This window comes from Castanea sativa, chromosome 9 (genome assembly GCF_040712315.1).
Source record: "Castanea sativa cultivar Marrone di Chiusa Pesio chromosome 9, ASM4071231v1".
NCBI lineage: Eukaryota > Viridiplantae > Streptophyta > Magnoliopsida > Fagales > Fagaceae > Castanea > Castanea sativa.
The window spans coordinates 10554609-10575358 of NC_134021.1; the positions used below are offsets into that span (position 1 = coordinate 10554609).

Below are 20750 nucleotides of genomic sequence, written 5' to 3' on the forward strand. Positions count from 1 at the left end.
TTTTCTCTTTGGACTGGACTTTTATATAGTTTAGAAATACCTCTAGACCCTACATTTAATAAAGACAAAACTTGGAGACAATTTGGTAAAAATATATCTCCAACTCCATTTAAAATGTTTAAAAAATAGGACACTCTCCAACTAATCCATGTCTTCAAAACACACTTATCTTAAAAATAAAATAAAATATGATGTGGGACGAAAACGCTGGCCGTTCCTGGACGGTCGTCACCTCGGCAGCCGTCCAGGAGTTATCCTCAGAACGAGGGTAACGGGTAAGGCCGTCCTAAGGATGATGGCGAAGCTCCCTCTCTCGTCCATGGGATGCGCACGGTTTATCCCGAGAGGACTTGTCCACATAAAGATTAGTGGACGAGGATGCTATTGGAATTCAAGCACACTCGACAGAATTCCAGGACGAGGACATCATACTTAGGAAAATATCCGAATATAATATAATAATCCCTTATTCTACGCATAACTGTCATGTATCCGTTGTGAAATGGAAATGTAACTCCTAAACGGTTATGGCAGTTACATTTAATCCTTTTTGCCTCCTCGGATCCAGGAGAGGTTCTAGTATTCAATAACCGTCTATGGGAACGCTATATAAACACTGATTCTGACAAAGCAAAGGTATGTTCATTTTTACTCCAAAAAAGTTGGAACTCAGATAACATAGAGAGAAAAACTAACTTTGCCATCGGAGGATTTTTGGCCGGCAGCCCGGTCGCCTTTGATTCGCTTTTCTTTCTTTCTCAGGCCGCAGAGAGAACCAGTGGTCCTTTGAAGTCCGAAGCATCCAGCCTTCTGATCTTCTTGGCATCATCAAAATAAAATAAAACTTCTCAGTCCACTTTATATATTTCCTTCAAGACCACGTTCCAAGTTTTTTTTTTAAAAAACTTTATCAAGAATCATTGGTTTCTTTTATCTAATAATTGGGTTGTGTCATAATTTAAAAATTATAACAATATAAATTTAAATATGTGAGAATTAACATGGAAGATAAGGAATTGATAATAATGTTTAATCCCACATTGAAAATGAGATACACTAATTTATTTTTTTAATTACAGTAATTAATGGGTTAATATATATTAATTTAAATACATGCCCAAAAGGGAGGTGGAGGGATGACCTGCCTGGTTTCTATTTAGTAGAGTTTGACAAGGTGACTACTATTGGATTTCAAAATGTACTTTTTAGGCATTAAAATGTATTTTACAAGAAATTAGGGTTTTGAGAATATTTTTGGGTCCTAATTATACTTTTGCAAGATATTGAAGCAAAAATGAGACATTTTACATTCTAATTATAATTTCTAGTAAAGGAGTTGGTACTCATCCTTTCAAGTCCTAACTGAGGTGGTATTATACTTCTTCTCCAAAACAAAAAAACAAAAAACAAAAAAGTAGTATTATACTATTATATGATTATTCTTGTTTTTTCATTTTAGGGAATCACTCTCACCATTAAATTGGGTCATGTTAACGGAAGTTTTTGAAGTAATTATTAATTATTAATAAATTATATTAAAAAAAATTTAGTATCATTTTTATAAAAAAATATAAAAAATTGTCAATATAATTAATTATTTTATTTAAAAATAATTTATAAAACAATGTGTTTGGTACATTTGGTTTCTCAATAAATAATAAATCATCTCATAAATTATTTTATTTTATGGCAAAGACACCCATTTCTAAAATAAAAAATTATATATTTTTCTTTTCTTAAAAAATTGTTTGTTATTTTAATCCTTTAATTTCGATTCTTGTTTTTCTAAACCTTTTCACAGCTTTTCCACATCTTCCCGAAGCTTGGAGTGGACTGCAAAATCGAAACTTTCTTCATAAATTTCTCTGCTTGTCAAAGCTTCTCGAGTGCACTGCCCACAAACCCTTTTCCTCTTCTCCTCCGTTTTCCCAACAAACCCCACAAAAAAACCATTTCCACCACTCTCTCTCTCACTCTCACTGCCCACAATTCTCTCACGTCTCTTCAATCATTTACCCACCACGACGACGACGACTCTCCAAATACCAAAACGTCGTCGTCGCTTCGCCTCGCCGCCGTAATATTCTTCCTTGGCTGCTTCACCTTTACCGCGCCGAGTGCTCGCCTCTTGAAGGTCCCTCCTCCTGCTCTCGCCTCAACAGTGCTCGACCAAATTCAAGGTAGCAATTTGCATACTCACAAGACGCTCTCTCTTTCGAAACTGGGTCTTTCATTTTACTCCATATTTGATATATATATATATATATATATATTGTTGTAAAATATTTGCATATCTTGTTTGTTTCACTTTGATTGACAATAATTGATTGATTTTAGCTTCCAATCTCTTGTACCCATCACAAGTTTTAATCTGCATAATTGCATTTAGATGAGAACAAGTTTTATTCTTGCATATCTTGTTATTCTTGCTTTTCTCTGTGCTTTGTTGTTATGCTATTTGTGAATGGGTATTTGATGGGTTGTGGGTTTTGATGCTTGTTTATTATAATTCTCCGGTTGGTTGCTGAGAAATAGAGGAATGTAATGTGTTTTCAACTTTTAGATATTGGGCCCTTTTGTTTTAACTCAGTCTTTGATTGCTGAGAAAAAAAATGAAGGAATGTGATGGAAAATTGGTTTTTTTATGGGTATATCTTGGAACTGTCTATGTCTTATGCCCTTTTGTTTTAACTCACTGTTTGATTGCTGAGAAAAAAAAAATGAAGGAATGTGATGGAAAATTGGTTTTTTTGTGTAAATCTTGGATCTGTCTATGTATTATATTGTTTTGGTGTTGTAATGAAGGTATCAATGATGGTGTTGGTGGTATTGATAATAGGGAGGTTCACATTAAGCGAGAGAGAATAGCAAACATGATTTGGGAAAGCTCATTATCATTGATGCACTATATTTATGATGTAAACTTTTCATGATATTATGTTTTTTATTCACAATATTTTACGTTTTTATTTTTGGATTTTATGTAATGGATGTGAATTTAAATGCCTGTCAATTTTTATGTATCATTTTCCATCCGTGACTTAATTTGTAAAACATTGGTCGGCGGTCATGCACACACGCAATTAACTACAATTTTCCATTTGCATTATTTTATGTTGTGTGACTGTATATGCTTGTAAAATTAACGATCATCTTAAAAAATGTTATTAAAGCCATCCTATTTAATTATGGTGTCATTGGCAAACAATGCTTTCTACACTTTTTAAAACCAAATTGCAATTTCATTCAGCATAATTACATTTTAGTAAATCTTTCAGCATAATACCAAACACAAACTTTTAGAAAATTACATTCTTTTATAATACATTTTTTCTAAATGCATTATGCTAGAAAGCGTTCCGCTAGAATACATTCCCTTATTAGAGTTACCAAATGCAGCCTTATTGATTAGGAATCCCCTTCTAGAGATGTTATATTTGTGAACGCAGGTCTTACTAGTGTTCTAGATCTGTTATGATTTCCTCTGTGTTAAATGCAAACTTTGTGATAGTATTGATGCATATGCTATGTGCTGTTTTTTAGAGGAGGATGGTAGGTTTGCACTCCATGCTTCTTCAAAGCTTCAAAGGGCTGCTTTGAACATCTATTTGCAGATAGAGTTGTTCCCCAATAGGACTTTGAAATTCAACTATCCATATGTTATTTTTACTCGTGTGGTCAATGCAACAGTTCTTTGAGTTTCATAGGCCATGACTTGGACTTTGTTTTTCATAAACCAGCAGAGCTTAAGCTTTTAAACAGGGGAGGCAAGGCCTTCTTTTTGTACTTAGTTTGGAGGGGCTGGTTATGCTGTGCAATTTGGTTAGAACCCATGCACTTATATATTACACTCGCTATTTTTGTGCTTCCAAAGAAATATTTATAACTCTTTGTGGATCTAATGCTTTCTTGTTATTTATTTTAATGAATGGTTCCAGTTCCTAATAAGTTAGGCAAACAACTGAAGTACTTTCAAAAAAATGCATGCCAGTAACTCGTCTAGTGAAGAGCAGAAATTTCAAGTCCGAAAATTACAAATCTCAGACAAAAAAAAGGGTTTCATAGAGCTACTGAGGCAACTAACTGTTTGTGACTCTGTATCTGACAAAGACTTTGAAGATCGATTTCAAGAGCTCAGTGCCCTTGGAGATGACCACATTATTTCTGTGATAGAAGATGAATCTTCTGGGAAAATTATTGCAACTGGGAGCATTTTCATTGAGAAAAAGTTTTTGAGGAATTGTGGCAAAGTTGGGCACATTGAAGATGTTGTGGTTGACTCCAATGCTCGAGGGTTGAAATTAGGCAAGAAAATTATTGCATTCCTCACAGAGCATGCTCATTTGATGGGATGTTATAAGATGATTCTTGACTGCAGTTTGGAGAATAAAGTGTTCTATGAGAAATGTGGCTTTAAACAGAAAGAAATTCAGATGGTTAAGTACTTTATTTGATTTTATTTTTGTATCACTTATAAACCATTTTTGGCAGTGGTTGTTGTCTAATTGTAATTTGAGAAAAAAAAAAATTCAATTGGAATGAGGCAAACTCTCTCTTTGCATGGTGTCTAATTCAGATTACTTATTTTATTGCAGTTGATTTTGTTGCGCCAAGAAGTAAAACCATTACAGGATATAGTTTTGCTGTTGTTATTAGCATCAAAATGCTTGATTATAAATGTGAATTTGACTATTTGAGTACATTGATATACCCTTAACATGTTCTTTATATTTGGAGTAGCAAGCTGTAACGACCAAATTGTCAAGGCTATTGATATCTCTGGTTGCAAAGTGAACACGATGATAAATGTTGAAGCTTATTTTGCTTTGATTCTTTTGTCTTTTATGCAGTGAAGACATAATTTGAAAACTGAAACCATCAATTTTTCCTTAGAATCAGATGCACACTGATCAAAAAACGATTTGCTGCTGGCATGGTAAACGTGGCCCCAATAGCCTTACTAGCTGTGACGAACATGAATCTTCCATTAACCTGACCTTATTTTTCAGATTTCGTGGATTACTACATGGACTGCTTATTTTTGCAGAAGCAAAACCCATCAACAACAAAGTGTTAAAATACTTTTTTTTTTTTTTTTGAGAATCACAAAGTGTTAAAGACTTGAATGCCAAAAATCATTGCCGCAATTGCTGTAGCTTTTTTTTTTTCTTTTTTTTTGAATTTGCAATTGCTGTAGCTGGTACTGACCTATAAGCTTATTCAGTATGACCTACAATTATGCCTCAAAAGTTTTTTTTCTATAGGGTCAAAACTCAAAAGATAGTGCTTATTATGATGGTTAATCTTCATAAAGAAAAAAACAGCTTCTCCCGGGGGGAAAAAAAGTCTTTTTGGCTCTCGAAAAACAGGCTGTAACTGGTGGAGAAAGTGTGACAAAGTGAAAGCTTTTGTGCTGTTAAGGATCTTAAGTTCAACATGGTAAATTGCACTACAATGTCTTGGTTTGTTTATTTACCTTTAATTGTTCTTCTCTTTTTAAAAATACGCTATCCTTTCAGAACCTTTTAGAAAGATAAGGAGACAATAAGTCAACAAGACATTGTTGTTAAACTTGAACTTGAACTTTATCCTCGTGACATTTAGGTTGTGATTGCACTTATTGGGTGTTTGACATGCGCTAACATTTTATTGGTTGATTTATTTACCTTTAATCGTTATTTTCTTTTTAAAAAATACTCTACCCTTTCAAACAGTGACAGTTCTAGGAATTTTTTTTATGGTATTTTTCAAGAAGCATAAATTACAAAATCTAATAAAAAGAAAATTTTATATATTGACGACGACGACAACAACAATAACAATAAAAAAACATGCAAATATATAAAGTTTTACAATATAAAGCTTGTAGAGTTCAGTTGTGATTGTTATTGGTGTTGCTGAAAAGGGATGGACGGCGATGGCTGGGGAGAGTAAGTGAGTTTCTTATTTCCTTTTAGCTTTTAGGTTTGATTTAGTTTTAGTTTTAGTTTAAATTGTTTAATGACTTGTGAATCCGTGAGACACCGAGGCAATGAGGAGTTTTTTAAAAATATCTGTTGAATTAAAAACGTAATCATGTTGGTGTTGGAGTAGTGATAGTCTTAGTCTGAGATGAGATTGATCTTCTTAGTGGTTTTATTATAATTTTTTTTTCTAGATTTTCGTTCAAGTTTTTTTCCATGGTTTTATAAACCAATATGGTGAAAGAATCAAAAAAGGGACTGGTTACTGGTTTTTTGGTAGGACCGAGATCCGACCGATGGTCAAACCGGTGATGTCATAAATAATATAATAAATAAAATTTTGAATTGTATAAATAAAAATATGATAAGTTTATTACTAATAATATGATAGCAAAATGTAAAAACATAATATTTAGTGACACTTTTCGTGTAAATTTAATCAAATTTCTTTAGAATGGACAATCCTAGTTTAATTATAATCATAAAAATGAATATTTTATTTTATTTTATATATATATATATATATAATGATTAATTGATGTTGTATAAAAATTAAGTAACTTTTTAAGTTTATTCACTTAATTAACTAAAACTACTATTTTTTTAATCAAAATTATCAGTAAAAGAAAAAAAGAAAAGTAGTTGAACAATGAAAAAAGCTAAATTTATGGGACTTTGACAATTAGTTGTATAATATATATTATAATGTTTTTGAGGAAAAGTAGTCGTACAATGACAGCGTGTCAAGTAAAACAAAAACTAAAAGTAAAGGCATAGTATAGGCTTAAAATAATATAAAAGTATGTGGTTCTTTTTGCTTGAAAGACCCTAATATATTGTTAAGTTGCTCAAATTATGGACCAAGATTTAATTTTATTGGCATAAAAAAATTTAGCGTGTTCCCAAAAATTTTTCTAAAGGTAGACAAATATAAAATCATAAGGTGGCGCCGCCCCTGCTTTCAGAAAGATAAGGAGTCGATAAGACATTGTTGTTGAAATTGAACTTGAACTTTATCCTCCTGACATTTAGATTGTGATTGCATTTCTAGTGTTTGACAAACCACACAATTGATTGGTTCTTATATAGTTTTGGAGCGCAAGTAATAGTCTATGAGTAATGACATCTTCCATGGTATCTTAGTCTGTGATTAGAATCTCATTTCTCATTCTTCCACTATCTACCTATCCCTAAAAAGAAAAAAGAAATCATTTAAAGTAGAATTCTTTTTTCCACTCTAATTCATACTCTACCAATGATCCAATTGTAACAACCATTCTAATTTATACGCTCATAGTGAGCTTCTTGAGAACATTATGAAGAAATTCCTCTCCATAATCACATGATATATGTGAGACAGGAGAATTAAACACACATTTAATGGAATTATCAATTTTGTTTGATAGGGGATAAGCTCCAATAATCGCCCATGGAGGTTGTCCACGGCAAGGCCAAACAATCAAAGGTTGTCAGAACCTCGTCCATTAAGCTCGTCTATGGAGGGAGATGTTTGGATGAGGTTTTGTGTGGTCAAGTTTTACAAGAATCTCGCCATGTCGTCGTGAACCTCGTCCATGAAAAGAGTCGTCCATAAAGGAAGGACCCCCCCTAGGATGCGAGGTACGCTAGGCGGAAAATCCTCAGGACGAGGATCTCTGGACGAACCCTGGACACTTAGGAAAATTCCTGAGCGTGTAGTACAACTTCTTATTATACACATAACTTCCGACAACAGTTAGGTGAGAAAAAATGTAACTCCCAAGCAATTGTGGAAGTTGTCTCTAAACCCTCACACCTCCTCAAATCCAGGAGAAATTACAAGTTTGATAATTGTTCTTAGGACACTATATAAACGTTCATTCAAACAAAACAAAGGTACGTTTTACTTATCCCAAAAAGTTGGAACTCCAAAAATATAGAGAGAAAACTAATTTTGCCATCGGAGGGTTTTTGGCCGGCAACCCCGGTCACCTTTGATCGCTTTTTTTTTTTTTTTTCAGGCCATCGAGAGAGCAAGTAGTCTTTTCAAGTCCGAAGCATCCAGCTTACTGATTTTCTTCGCATCATCATTGTTAACCTCCAAAAAATAAGTTTCCACAATTTGATTAATATAGTAAGTTGTAATTGAATTAACATTACTCTCATATAAACTTTCACTTATACTATATTTATCATGCATCAATTATAAATTTGTAACAAGTGCATTAATAAATAAATAAAATAAAAATGTATTCCTGGATTGTTTTCATTAGATAAACTTTGGGTGGGCTGGTACCTAGTCTCTTTTTTTTTTTTTTTTCATTTTTGTATTTATTAATAAATTGATAAATCTTACAAATTCTTTGGACGTGGCAAAATGTAATTAGATCATGCATCCCACATAACGTGATCATATCAACACATGATGGCTACTCTTTTTTTTATGGCTGCTCTTTCCTAGGCTAGTACACCTCAGCTTTACCTTTCACTTTCGTTTCAACTATTTCACCTGCTTATTTAGTGTTTATTATTATTATTTTTTAAGCCTGCTTATTTAGCTATTTACACCTTAAATGGAAACCAAAAACACCCTGTTGGGTTGTGTATAAAACTTGAAAAAAAAAAAAAAAATCCTTTCTGTTTTCACTTTAAATCACAAAACCCAAACCCTCCATTTTTATTTTCTCTCAAATCTCAACCATTCTTTGTAACTATTTCAAGATTCAAAATTTCCACTATATTCTATTGCTTTCAATTCCATTTCTACTCCATTACAAGTATTTGATCTTTTTATAAAAGAACGTGCCTTTTCTTTATTGAGGAATATGTTTTTATAATTGATTCTAAGCTTTCATTACATACCCATTTCCTTTCAAAGTTGAGGGTGTGAATTTTTTTTTTTTTTTTTCCTTTCTTTGTTGTTTTGGGTAAATGTAATTATTGACATGGGTTCGAGCTTGAATCAATGGGAATCAGACCCTTTGTTTTCTGCAGCCGAGGTTGTCCAAGACTCTGCAGACAGGTCAGTTTTGTTTTCTGTATTCGTTTTTGGAAGTGTTTTTATTGCTTTTGAAAGCAAAAAGTTTCCCTTTTGAGAAGTTCTTTGTGGGTTTAATGAAAATCTGAGGTTTATGTGGCAAATGGGTGTTATGTTAAGCACTTTAGATACAGATCAACAAAAAAAAGAACTTAGGTAGTTGCACTTTTGAGTTTGTGTGTGTGTTTGTGAATCTGTTGCTTTCCCATATTGTCTATAATCGTTCTTTTGGAAAATAAAGCAAGAAAGTTTGCTTTTTGAAACGTTTTTTGTGGGTTTAATGATAATCTGAGGTTTATGTGGCAAAAAGGTGTTATGTTAAGTATTTGGGTAGTTGTACTTTTGAGCTTTTTTTATTGGGCGAATTTGTTGCTTTCCCAGATTGTTTATAATCGTTCTTTTGGTTTTAATGAAAAATTAGGGAAATTTACAAGAAATAATGGAATGAGTTGTTGTGCAAATCTTCTAGGGGTGCTAATATTGTCATATTATGTAGTGCAAGTTTAAGGATCATACATTGCTACTTGTTTTGATTTCAAGCATAGTAGATAAGATTCCCTATGGCTCAGCAGTTGAATTTCTTTGTTGGGGGTTTGGAAGTTTGTATGAGCTATAAGAAGATGCTTCCTTAACGGTTCTTTGGAACTTCACCACCAAAACCACATTTGCTTTTTGGTTGCTTTCTTAATCTGAAATTTGAAAACTCTGGAACAGTTTGGACTGAGGGGGAGGGAGGGGGAGTAGAATAGAAACAAACTATTAGAGTAGTTCTCTTAACACAACAAATAAATACGATAACTTCACACGCTGCATATGCATTAGACACTTCCTTTTTTGTGTAATAGGTTCATCTTCCTAGAATATTAAGTTAATATGATTTAATTCTTTGCCTTGGTTTAGCATTTGGGATGATATTAATTTATCCTAGAATCTTTAGTTATATTGATCCAGTTCTCTGTTTTACTTTGGCATTTAGGATGGAATCAATTTTCCGACTTTTGTTGCATGAGCAAAGTCTTGTTCAAGTTGAACATCCAGACCCAAAGCTTCTTTTGTCACTTGATTATCATAGGCGCGATCTTGCAACAACCCTTGAAACAGCAAAATGGCAGGTATAGATTAATGTTGACCTCCATGTCCTATGTATGTGTGTGTGTTTGATTCTTTACTTTTGTTTATCTTATACTGGTTATTATCTCTAATCAGTTGGAAGATTTTGAAAGAGCAGTCAACTTGTCATCAATGAAAGACAAATCTCAAATGCGGGAAGACATAATTTCTGGACACAAGCAATTTGTCAGAGCCATCAGGGAACAAATCATTCATGTGGAGAAAAATGTGGAGGATACTTCATTGCGAGTTCCCATGAGAAATACTGAGTGGGTTAACTTGAATGAACAAGACAGAGATGGGTTAGCATTGTTTCTTTCTGGGGGAAATCCCAACGAAAACTTCAATCATTATGATTCAGAAGACAGTAGTATGTTGAAAAGATTTATTGATCCAACAGCATCAAGTTCAAAAGACAGTGCGTCTGGGCTCATTGAACACAGCAGCAGAGAAATTGAAAACCTGAATATTAATGGGGTTTCACATATCAACCACAACCTTGATCCCAGGAAGGAGAATAACCTGAGGAGGGTGGGCTCTCATTATTCTACAAAATTTGGTTTTGAAGCACCAGATTGTCTTCAAGAGACCTCTTGTATCAGACATGGTGAAGATGAGAGTTGGGACCTTGAAGCTAATGAACGTAAACATTAAACTTCTTCCATGAGAACAAGTTGCGAGGAATCCAGAGCAGATTGAATGTGTTTGGTTTCTTGAATAACTTATGGACAGCATCTGTGAACAGGGTCACTAGGAATTATACGAAGAGGTTAAAAGATGGAGAAGAGCAAAGGGATTCCTCAACATACATTAGCGTTTCTTATGGTGCACAGGTAATTTTAACTAGACCATACTGATGACGCAATGCATATACGCAGTTTATACCATGTAAATGGGTAATCAAACTCTAGCAAAGCAGTGAATACTGAATATAGTGCTGCTGGAAGCACTTTGGTCCCATTTCAATGAATATATGCATAATGGTTTTATTTAGAATAATGATGATATTTTGTGGATGTGTGCTGCATTAAAATTTATGAAACTTTTTTCATGAATTGTTGAAAGTGGAAATTAGGGGCAAAAGTGGGGTTTTTTGTTAATTTTATTTTATTTTTAAACATTTTTCTTTCTGTCTAGCAGTTCACTAGTAAGGAGAAATACCACAGAGTCTACAAAGTGGATTCTTTACATAAAGTAACAATAAGGAAGATTGAGTTATCATTTGGCTAGAACCTATGTTTGCACTATATGACATGACCCCATTTGCACTGACAAATGCGTTCCAAAAATCCACTTGAAAAAGTGTAGGAAAGCACTTGTTAAAAGTGAAAATATGGTGTAGTGAAGTATCTTATCATCATTTTTTCTGAGATACAAAGTCATGCATTACATTTAATTTTGAAATGCTGCTATAGGATGCATATTATGATGATTATTCTTATTTGATAAGAAATAAAAGTGTATTCACTAGAGGAAAAATGAGTACAGGCCCTGTACATGAGGCATGCAACATACACAAAAGAAAAAGAGGAAAATAAGGCTAATATTAGTTCTCATTTGCAATGATCTGTCAGATGAAAGAGAGATCACTATGACAAATTTAAGGAGTCTGTGTCTGCAAGTGTATAAACATGAACCACTAAACCAAACTGCCCCCCCCCCCCCCCCCCCTCACCAAAAAAAAAATAAAAGAACCCAACAAAAAAGAAGAAGCAATGATCTCTCATCCGACATGTTATTACCAGACATTTTATTGTGTCTTACCTTCGTGCTTGCTATTTTGGTAAAGGAAAGAATAAAATTAAGAAGGCATAACCTTGTAACCACCATGTTTCAACTTTTTATTATTGGATATTTAAGAAGATGCTAGGCGATGGTCCTTGGACCAATGGTATTTCCTACACCCATAAATAAGAAGCGGAGGGCGAATTCACAGAATCCATGTTTTGTTGGTACGTGGGCTATATTTTCCCAAGAAAAAAGGAAGAAAATAAAGTGGAAGATGCTAGGGATTCAAAAACCCCCCATCAATTTAATGTCTTTTCAAATTCTTTTTAGTATGTGGGTTACACTCTTCTTTGTTTCAGTTCTGCATGAAGATAGAATATCACTTGACCGTTTCTGATTTCAGCAGGATTGAATAAGATTTATATTTTGTGGATGGAAGTGCTAAGCCTTATCAAGATTTACTTTTCTTCATGCTTATTGGTGTGGGTCTCTTTGACAGGGTCAGCATTTAGCTTCTGGATATAGCAATTCCCAAGGAATATACTCAAGTGTGTTGACAAAGGTTACGATCCTGTGCAACTGGGTTGGGGCATGTTGGGCAAGATATCAAAGATCTCCCTTCTATGTTCAAGTTAATAAAAAATCAATTTCATTGATATTGATTATATTATTTACAGTCATAATTTTAGGTAAGCACATTTGCACGTAAAATTCATTTTACTTTTCTACCTGTCACTCGAATTAGTTATCAATCTAGTTAAATAACGTAGAATTCTCCGTAGGAAAAAAAGGTATTGTTTTGCCATGCTTATCTTCTGCATGAAATGCTTGCTCATGAAATCACTAAGTACCAATGCCTTACTATTTTATTGCACTTAAATGCTTCTTTTTGCTTTAAGACATTTTTTTTCTATTCAATAAGCTTGTTCATTTCTTTATGCTCTTCTTACTATCATGGTATTTTATGCACCACACCATTCTATCCCTATACTTCTTAATTGGTCATAGGATATATTTATCATTTTAAGATCACATATTATAGTGTTTTTTTTTTCAACTATTGTAATGCAAGGAACACCAAAAATATTTCTGATTTTAATTTTGAATTTGAAATTATTTTTCTTCTTGAATTTGGTTTTTAATGTTGAGATTTTAATGGGATTTAATTAGATATTGCATATGGATGTAATCCTTGAAACCCTATTAAACTAGTGCTCTTGTAATCATGAAAGAAATTAGAATTGGAATTAGAAATTCATGGTATGTGTTTCTCTTTGTATGGTGGTGATGTTATACACACTTAGGTGATGATGCCTAAGGTTTTCAGGCAGATTCTAGGTGGTCAAGCCTAGCATTTTTTCTGTTTATTTTCTTTTCCTCTTTTATCTCTATATTCCTACCCTTGTTCTACATCATGTTGTGACTTGAACCCTACAAGTATTAAGAATATTCAGAAAATATGAAGATTTTCATTTTCGTGACTATGCAGATATATAATTAGATATTGTTTCTTTTTCAGAATTGATGTTAGATATAAAACTGATCTCTGCTTAAATATGCTCTTTCATGCAGGTATGTTGGTATCCCGAATAGTTTAAGGGCTGTATTTTTTGGTAAATACTACTATCCATGTATAGGATGTCTTTGCAATGCCTTAGCGATGGTGGGAATTATTGTTTCTGAACTGCTAATTTTCCTACTTCCTGATATCCATTTTTCTTGCCTGGGTGTAAACAACTAATCTGTTCTCTGTAGACATTTCTGTACCTTTGGGCATCAATTTATACCATTCATTGATCATGTGATCACCATCGTTTCTACTAGCAATGCATATTTGAAAGTTTTAGACAGATTTATACAGCACTTGTCTGTTAAAAGCTGGTATTGGTTTTGCTTATGGGTGTTGGTGATGGGTTTTTACCCAGGTTAGAATTGCAGGCTTTGCCTTTCGCACTGCATGTGTTGATAAAGTGGTTGATTAGTCAGTGTCCATGCTATGTATTGTAATAAGTAGGAAAGGTCTATGGAGTTGTCATTTTCGCAGTTAATGTTACTACCCTTCCTGTGCACTATCTTGGGTCCAAAAAGGTTAAAATGTTGTGTACAATCTTTGTTGAAAGGAACTCCAGCTCTCACTTCTCATAGATTCATCCACATGATAGATTTGAAATATGACTATAATAGCTTCAGCCCCTCCCCAATTAGAGGTTCAATATTGTATAAGGAATATACAGTGTAAAATAGGTAAGGTAATCATGATCATGGCAATGATGACAGATATTTGACGCTTGAACATGGAATAAGAGAATATGTTACTAAGTCAGAAAGTTTGTGTCCGTTTAATGTTTCTTTTCTAGTTTGGATTGATATGGGTGGATTTCGCAGTTTTTTTATTGAATCGAAGTTGTTTCAGTTGGTGGTTGAGGAAGGGGGGAATTTCTTCTCCCTTAAGATTTTTGAAAGAGGGAAGTATTTCATGCACTCAGTTTTTATGGGTAGGAACGCAGCACGTTGGTTAATGCAGAACTTGGAACAAACGGTGATTGGGGTTAACCCCAAACACTTCTTCACGCTCAGGGATGGTGACACCGCCTACACAGTGCAACGGGGTTCTAACCTGTTTGGACAATTTATTCTAGTAACAGAATTAAAAGTGGGCGGGATGAGAAGATCGATCATTATTCCTGCAGGCAAGGCACAACAGGGATGGAGGGCTTTCGGAATTGAATTACGGAGAATGTTGGAACCTTCTCATTATGCGTTGGGTTCAAAAGCTTTACCGTACAAGGCTAAGTCGGGTTCAGTGTGTCACCCTTCTCGGTCATATCCAGAAACGGTAAAAGCGAGTACGTGCAAGCAAGGAAGCGGTTGCATCGGCCCCGTTAGGGAGATAGGGAAGTTTCATGTAGTGGAGAACACAACGCGACCTCAGGAGTCGAAGTTGGGAGTAAGGTGGTGGCTGTTGAAGTTCCGGCGGATAATGGTTTACCGATTGCCGTGAGTGGTGTGGAGGTGAGTCTCCGTGGTAGTAATGGTGATGCTAGGTCCAAGGAGAAAATCCTGGAACATAATAATTTCAGGCATAATTTGAATTCGAATGAATTTTTGGTAAGGAGCGTCGAAGTAGGAGGCATTTGGTTAGGGAAAGGTTTATTTGTGGAAATAAATGAATTTGGTAAGAGGCGGGTGTCTTGGCAACGTTACGGGGGTGATAAGCAAGGTTTGTAAAGTGGGTGGCACGTAAGGATCACTGCTTGTGAATAAAGGAATGGTCGATGGGCCTTCGAAGCCCGGGCGGACTAAGAGATATTCGGCCCATTATTGAATAGCCCATTTGTTTTTGAGGCAAGGGCTTGCTCCGGCGGCTCGAAAACATTTCCGGCCAGTTTTACGGGCCCGTTTGTTGGGGATGGTAAGTTAGAGTCCGGTGCGAGCCGAGTTCATTCGCAATGGGTGCGAGTGCTAAGGTGCTCCTAGCGTGTCCGACGATCGACTCTTTACCACAGAGTAGGCCGACGGTGGCTCCGATGGTCAATATGGGCTCGGATTCTTCCTCATCGGCACCGGAAAGTGCTGGCGGAAGTGGGTCGAGCATGCCGGTGAGCTCGAAGGGCGGCACGAGTGCCCCCGGCCGATGACAGCGGAAGGGGTCCATGCTGAAGGTGAAGTGGTTTCAGCACCACTAGCTACGATATGTCCCTCGGTGGAGCTGCCGGAGACGGAGGTGTTGGTGGCAGGGGACCTGTTAGAAAAGATGGGTGAGAGGTCGTCATTTCCGGTGACAACGAAGGATGTGGATGATGAAGTATTTGGTCAGGAGGTAAGAGTGATGGAGCAGGAGGCTTCTGCTGGTAAGGTGGTAATTCATCCTTCTCCCACTATTAGGGATTGGGTCAGTGAGTTGGACAAATCATGGGGTAATTCCAAAGAGTGGATGCTCCAGTTGAGGGATGGTCGACAAGTAGTGATTCCGTTATCTCTATATCTTTCTCCAGAAAGTGTGTCGGAGTGTTCATTCACTGATGTAGAGACTGTAACAGGTGATGATTCTTTTATCAATGACGGTCAGATGGTTAGTTGGGCAGAGGACTGTGATGGGTTCGTTGATACTTGGTCTATTGTTAAGGAGGCAGAGGAGGAGATGGGGGATTTTAATGAGAGGCCGATGAATCGGGAGTGTAGTGGCAAGCCTCTAGTTGTGGTACCTCTGGCCACAGAAGTTCCTTTGGAATTGGAGTGTAGTTCTGAGCCGGGGGGTAGGTGTATGGAGTCGATTGATGGTGATAATTTATCGCTATGGGTAACAAATCGGATTAAGGCTTTTAGAAAATCAGTGGGCACTTCGTTGGAAGGTTTTGAGGAGCAAATTACGGGTTTATTGCTGGCTATAGAGGCCGAGGAAAAAGGATAAAAAGCTTAAGGCGAGTCAATGATCAAATGAAACATGGCGAGGTCGGGCGGGGAAAAGGTCGGCGGGAGTTGAAGAATTTATTGACATCTATGAATGTCGAGGTTGGTTCATCGAAACGAGAGGAATGTAAGTAAGGAGAGGGGGTTTGTGGTGGTTCACCAATGAATTTGAAGATTATTTCTTGGAATGTTAGAGGGAGTGAATGATCGGGATAAAAGGCTTCGGGTTCGTAATTTGGTCGGGGAGATGGAAGCGGATGTTATTTGCCTTCAAGAAACTAAAATGGAGTTGATAACTAGAGGTGTGACTCGTAGTTTGTGGAGGGGTCAACATGTCGATTGGTCCTATCTAGGCTCTCGTGGAGCTTACGGGGGTGTTGCGATGTGGGATACACGGGTTGTGAATAAAGAGGAGGAAGGTTTGTGGGGCGTTTTTCGGTTTCTTGTAGATTTACAAGTGTGTCGGATCAATTTGTTTGGGCTTTTTACGGCATTTATGGTCCTAATTACGTGAGAGAAAGAAGGTTCTTGTGGGAAGAATTATGTGGTTTGAACGATTGGTGGAATGTCCCATGGTGTGTGGGTGGTGACTTTAATGTGGTAAGGTTTCCTTCGAGCGTTGCAGTGTAACCTCTTTTCTTGCGGCTATGAGGGAGTTATCCCATTTTATTTCTGAGCAAGGCCTCATCGATATCACGCATCAAGGGGGATCTTACACATGGTCTAATGCTCCAGAGGATGCTTCGAAGGCTCGGCTGGACCGGTTTTTGTTTTACGCGATTGGGAGGATAAGTTTCCATCTGTCTCTCAACAACGCTTGCCTAGGTTGTTATCTGATCATTTCCCGATTGTGCTTGAGGGTGGTTCTTTTCAGAGAGGTAGGAGGCCGTTTCGATTTGAGAATATGTGGCTTAATGAGGAGGGTTTCGTGGAGAGGGTGCGCGCTTGGTGGGAATCTTATAATGTCCAAGGAGCGCCGAGTTTTGTGTTGGCCACTAAATTGAAGCTTTTGAAAAATGACTTGAAGAAATGGAATGTGGAGGATTTTGGAAATGTTGAGGATCGGGTAAGAAAATTGTGGCAAGAGCTTAATGACTTAGAGATGATTGAGGATAGTCGAGATTTAGTTGTGGAGGAAAGGCTGGAGTTGGAGAGAGTTCGAGGGGAATTAGAAAAAGTTACTTTGATGAAGGAAATCTGTTGGAGGCAGAAGTCTAGAGTCCTTTGTATTAGAGAAGGAGACAGGAATACCAAATTCTTTCATCGTATAGCTAACTCTCACAGAAGAGTTAATTCCATTAATAGGCTTATGGTGGATGGAGAATTGTCCTCAGATCAGGAGGCTATAGCAGGTGGTATTTCTCATTTCTATAGGCAGCTATATGCTGAAACTGTGGCTCATAGACCTTTATTAGATGATGTGGAGTTCTCTTGTATCTCGGAGGAGGATGCAATTTGGCTAGATAGGCCGTTTGATGAGGAAGAGGTGTATGGGGTGATTAGTGACTTTAAGGGTGATAAGGCTCCTGGCCCGGATGGTTTTTCTATGGCGTTCTTTCAGTCTTGTTGGTGTATTTTGAAAGCTGAAATTATGGCAGTGTTTCAAAAATTTTATACTCAGGCTGTGTTTGAGAAGAGCCTTAACGCTTCTTTCCTTGTTCTTATTCCTAAAAAGGTGGATGCTGTGGAGATTAAGGATTTTCGGCCTATTAGCTTAGTTGGTGGGATCTATAAGATTATTTCTAAAGTGTTGGCCAATCGGCTCAAAAGGGTGGCACATGGGCTTATCTCAAATTCTCAGAATGCATTTGTGAAAGGTAGACAGATTTTGGACTCCTTTTTGATTGCTTGGGAATGTATTGATAGTAGATTGAAGTCAGGTGTTCCAGGAGTGTTGTGTAAGTTGGATGTGGAGAAGGCATATGACCATGTGAGTTGGGGTTTCTTAATGTATATGCTTCAGCGATGTGGGTTTTCAGAGAAATGGAGAAAATGGATAATGTGTTGCATATCTACTTGTTAAATTCTCCATTCGATCAATGGTAGTCCTTCGATTTTTTTGGTAGTACTAGGGGGATTCGGCAAGGGGACCCCTTGTCTCGTTGCTTTTTGATATTGTTATGGAGGGTTTGAGTCGTATGTTGGAAGTGGCTATTATGGTAGGTCGGTTTCGGGCTTTCTTGTAGGTAATACGGTGGTAACTCGGTGATGGTGTCTCGTCTTTTGTTTGCGATGACACTCTTATTTTTTGTGATGCTGATCCCTTGCATATAGCGTGTTTGAGAGCAATCCTGGCTAGATTTGAGGAGGTCTCAGGTTTAAGGATTAATTTGGGGAAATCTGAGTTGGTCCCTATAGGGGTGGTTTACAATATGGATGTTTTGGTGGGGATGTTGGGTTGTAGGCAATCCTCTCTTCCATTGAGATACTTGGGGCTACCATTAGGAGCTAAGTTTAAGGAGTTGTCAATTTGGAACCCTATTCTGGAGAAGATGGAAAGGAGATTAGCAGGGTGGAAGAGGTTGTATCTATCTAAGGGGGGTAAGGTAACTCTTATTAAAAGTACCCTCTCCTCCTTACCTACATATTTCCTTTTCCTTCTGCCTTTACCTGGGAAGGTGGCAAATCGTATGGAGAAGCTACAACGGGACTTTTTGTGGAGTGGTATTAATGGGGAATCTAAATTACACTTGGTCGGTTGGGCTCGGAGTGTGTAGATGCGAGGTTGGAGGGTTGGGTATCAGAAGTTTGAGGAGTTTTAATGTTGCCTTGTTAGGGAAATGGTTATGGAGGTATGGGTTGGAGACCGATGCTCTTTGGAGGAGGGTTATAGAAGTGAAATATGGGAATGATTGGGGTGGTTGGTGCACAAAAAAGGTGACCAGTGCTTATGGCGTTAGTTTGTGGAGACATATTAGGAGTGGTTGGATGAGTTTTTCTAAACTAATTCAGTATGATGTAGGGGACGGTACTCGAGTGAAGTTCTGGAAGCATGTATGGTGCGGAGATCGTACTCTCCAAGAGGCTTTTCCGGAACTCTATTGTATTTGTCGAACAAAGGATTCTTCAGTAGCGGAGATTATGTGTTGGTCTGGTGGGAGGATGCATTGGGATGCTAAATTTTGTCGTCTTCCACAAGATTGGGAACAAGAATCTTTTGATTGTTTCATGGATATGGTTTACTCTTCGACGGTAAGGGGATTGGGTCCAGATCGGTTGTGTTGGAAGCCAGCAAGGAGTAGAGGTTTTGAGGTTCGTGGATTCTATCTTTCTTTCTACCCTCATAGCAACTTATCATTCCCTTGGAAGTTGATTTGGAAATCGAAGGTTCCTCCAAGGGTAGCTTTCTTTTCGTGGGCTGCTTCTTTAGGTAAGATTTTAACAACAGATAATCTTCGTAAACGCTGCGTGATTGTTCTTAATTGGTGCTACATGTGTAAGAATTGTGGGGAGTCGGTGGATCATCTTCTTCTTCATTGCCCCATTGCTTGTGAGTTGTGGTCGTTGGTGTTTTGCTTGTTTGGAATTCATTGGGTTATGCCTCAGAAGGTTATTGAGTTGTTTGAGTCGTGGCAAGGTAAGTTTGGAAGACATAGAAATATAGAGTTGTGGAGAATTGTGCCTCATTGCGTGTTATGGTGTATTTGGCGCGAAAGGAATGCGAGATGCTTTGAGGGCTGTGAACGCTCTATTTTAGAGATTAAGTCTTCTTTCTTACACACTCTACTAGATTGGAGTGTGGTTTTTTGTCATTTTTCTTGTTCTTCCATTCCTGTTTTACTTGATCGTTGTAATCTTGGTTTTTGATTTATGCCCCCATAGTACATTCCCAATGTACTCGGGTTGGCTAGTATTCATTTTTTAATAAAATTTTCTCGTTACTTATCAAAAAAAAAAAAAAAATGTAAGGTAATAATAGACAGGCTTTCACATGTGACACACCACATGCTCACAAAACATGTATATAACAAAAACTATCAAATGATAACTTCATTAAACTTTTTAAGGGCCTTGATAGAAGAGGGCAAAGTGGAGAAAGGAATTTCATCTGCCTCTCAATAATCTGGTCTCTATCTTAGATATACCAAATGGAGGCAATTGAATAGACACATTCCAAACAGTTTTTTTTTTTTTTTGTTGGGGGGGGGGGCTGGGGGAGGGGGAGTTCTAAGGGCAGATTTGCCATTGCCACCACCCTCTAAAATCCTATAAAATCTTACTATAATACAATATTGGTAATGCGACTTGCTAGTTAGTTCAAATATGGCTGATGTTCAGAGCTATATTGAAGCTTTGATGATTTAGCACACTAAAAAGTTTATTTCTCTCGCTAAATTGAATGTCATCTATATGACTATATCTATATAATACTTTAAAACTGAAGTGTATCATTTATTGTTGTTACACTCTTATTGAGTCACATTACAGTTGCATTTTGGTCTATTTGGTCTACTTTGATCCATTTCAATTATAAGATCAATTAGTAAATAACTAAATGAGTTAATTTAATTATTTTGTCCAAA

At 36.7% G+C, this 20750-nt stretch overlaps 2 protein-coding genes across 4 annotated transcripts; both read left to right on the forward strand.

The window, feature by feature from the left end:
* The first annotated feature begins 2041 nt into the window (after positions 1–2041).
* On the forward strand, positions 2042–4611 carry LOC142609614 (glucosamine 6-phosphate N-acetyltransferase-like). 3 transcript variants are annotated; one of them, XM_075781242.1, is made up of 3 exons: positions 2046–2180; positions 3744–3822; positions 3939–4611. In XM_075781242.1, exon 3 carries the CDS (start codon positions 3981–3983, stop codon positions 4452–4454), a length of 474 nt encoding a protein of 157 aa, XP_075637357.1. In that variant the 5' UTR covers positions 2046–2180; positions 3744–3822; positions 3939–3980; the 3' UTR covers positions 4455–4611. The 3 variants fall into 3 exon arrangements, with proteins under 3 accessions (XP_075637355.1, XP_075637357.1, XP_075637356.1); XM_075781240.1 differs by lacking the exon at positions 3744–3822 and having other exon boundaries at positions 2042–2180; XM_075781241.1 differs by lacking the exon at positions 2046–2180 and having other exon boundaries at positions 2226–3822.
* A 3924-nt stretch (positions 4612–8535) lies between these two features.
* Positions 8536–13630, forward strand: LOC142609603 (uncharacterized). Its single transcript, XM_075781232.1, has 5 exons — positions 8536–8964; positions 9956–10091; positions 10186–10922; positions 12317–12506; positions 13390–13630. The coding sequence occupies exons 1-3, from the start codon at positions 8888–8890 to the stop codon at positions 10741–10743; spliced, it is 771 nt and encodes a 256-aa protein (XP_075637347.1). The 5' UTR covers positions 8536–8887; the 3' UTR covers positions 10744–10922; positions 12317–12506; positions 13390–13630.
* The last annotated feature ends 7120 nt before the right edge of the window (positions 13631–20750 follow it).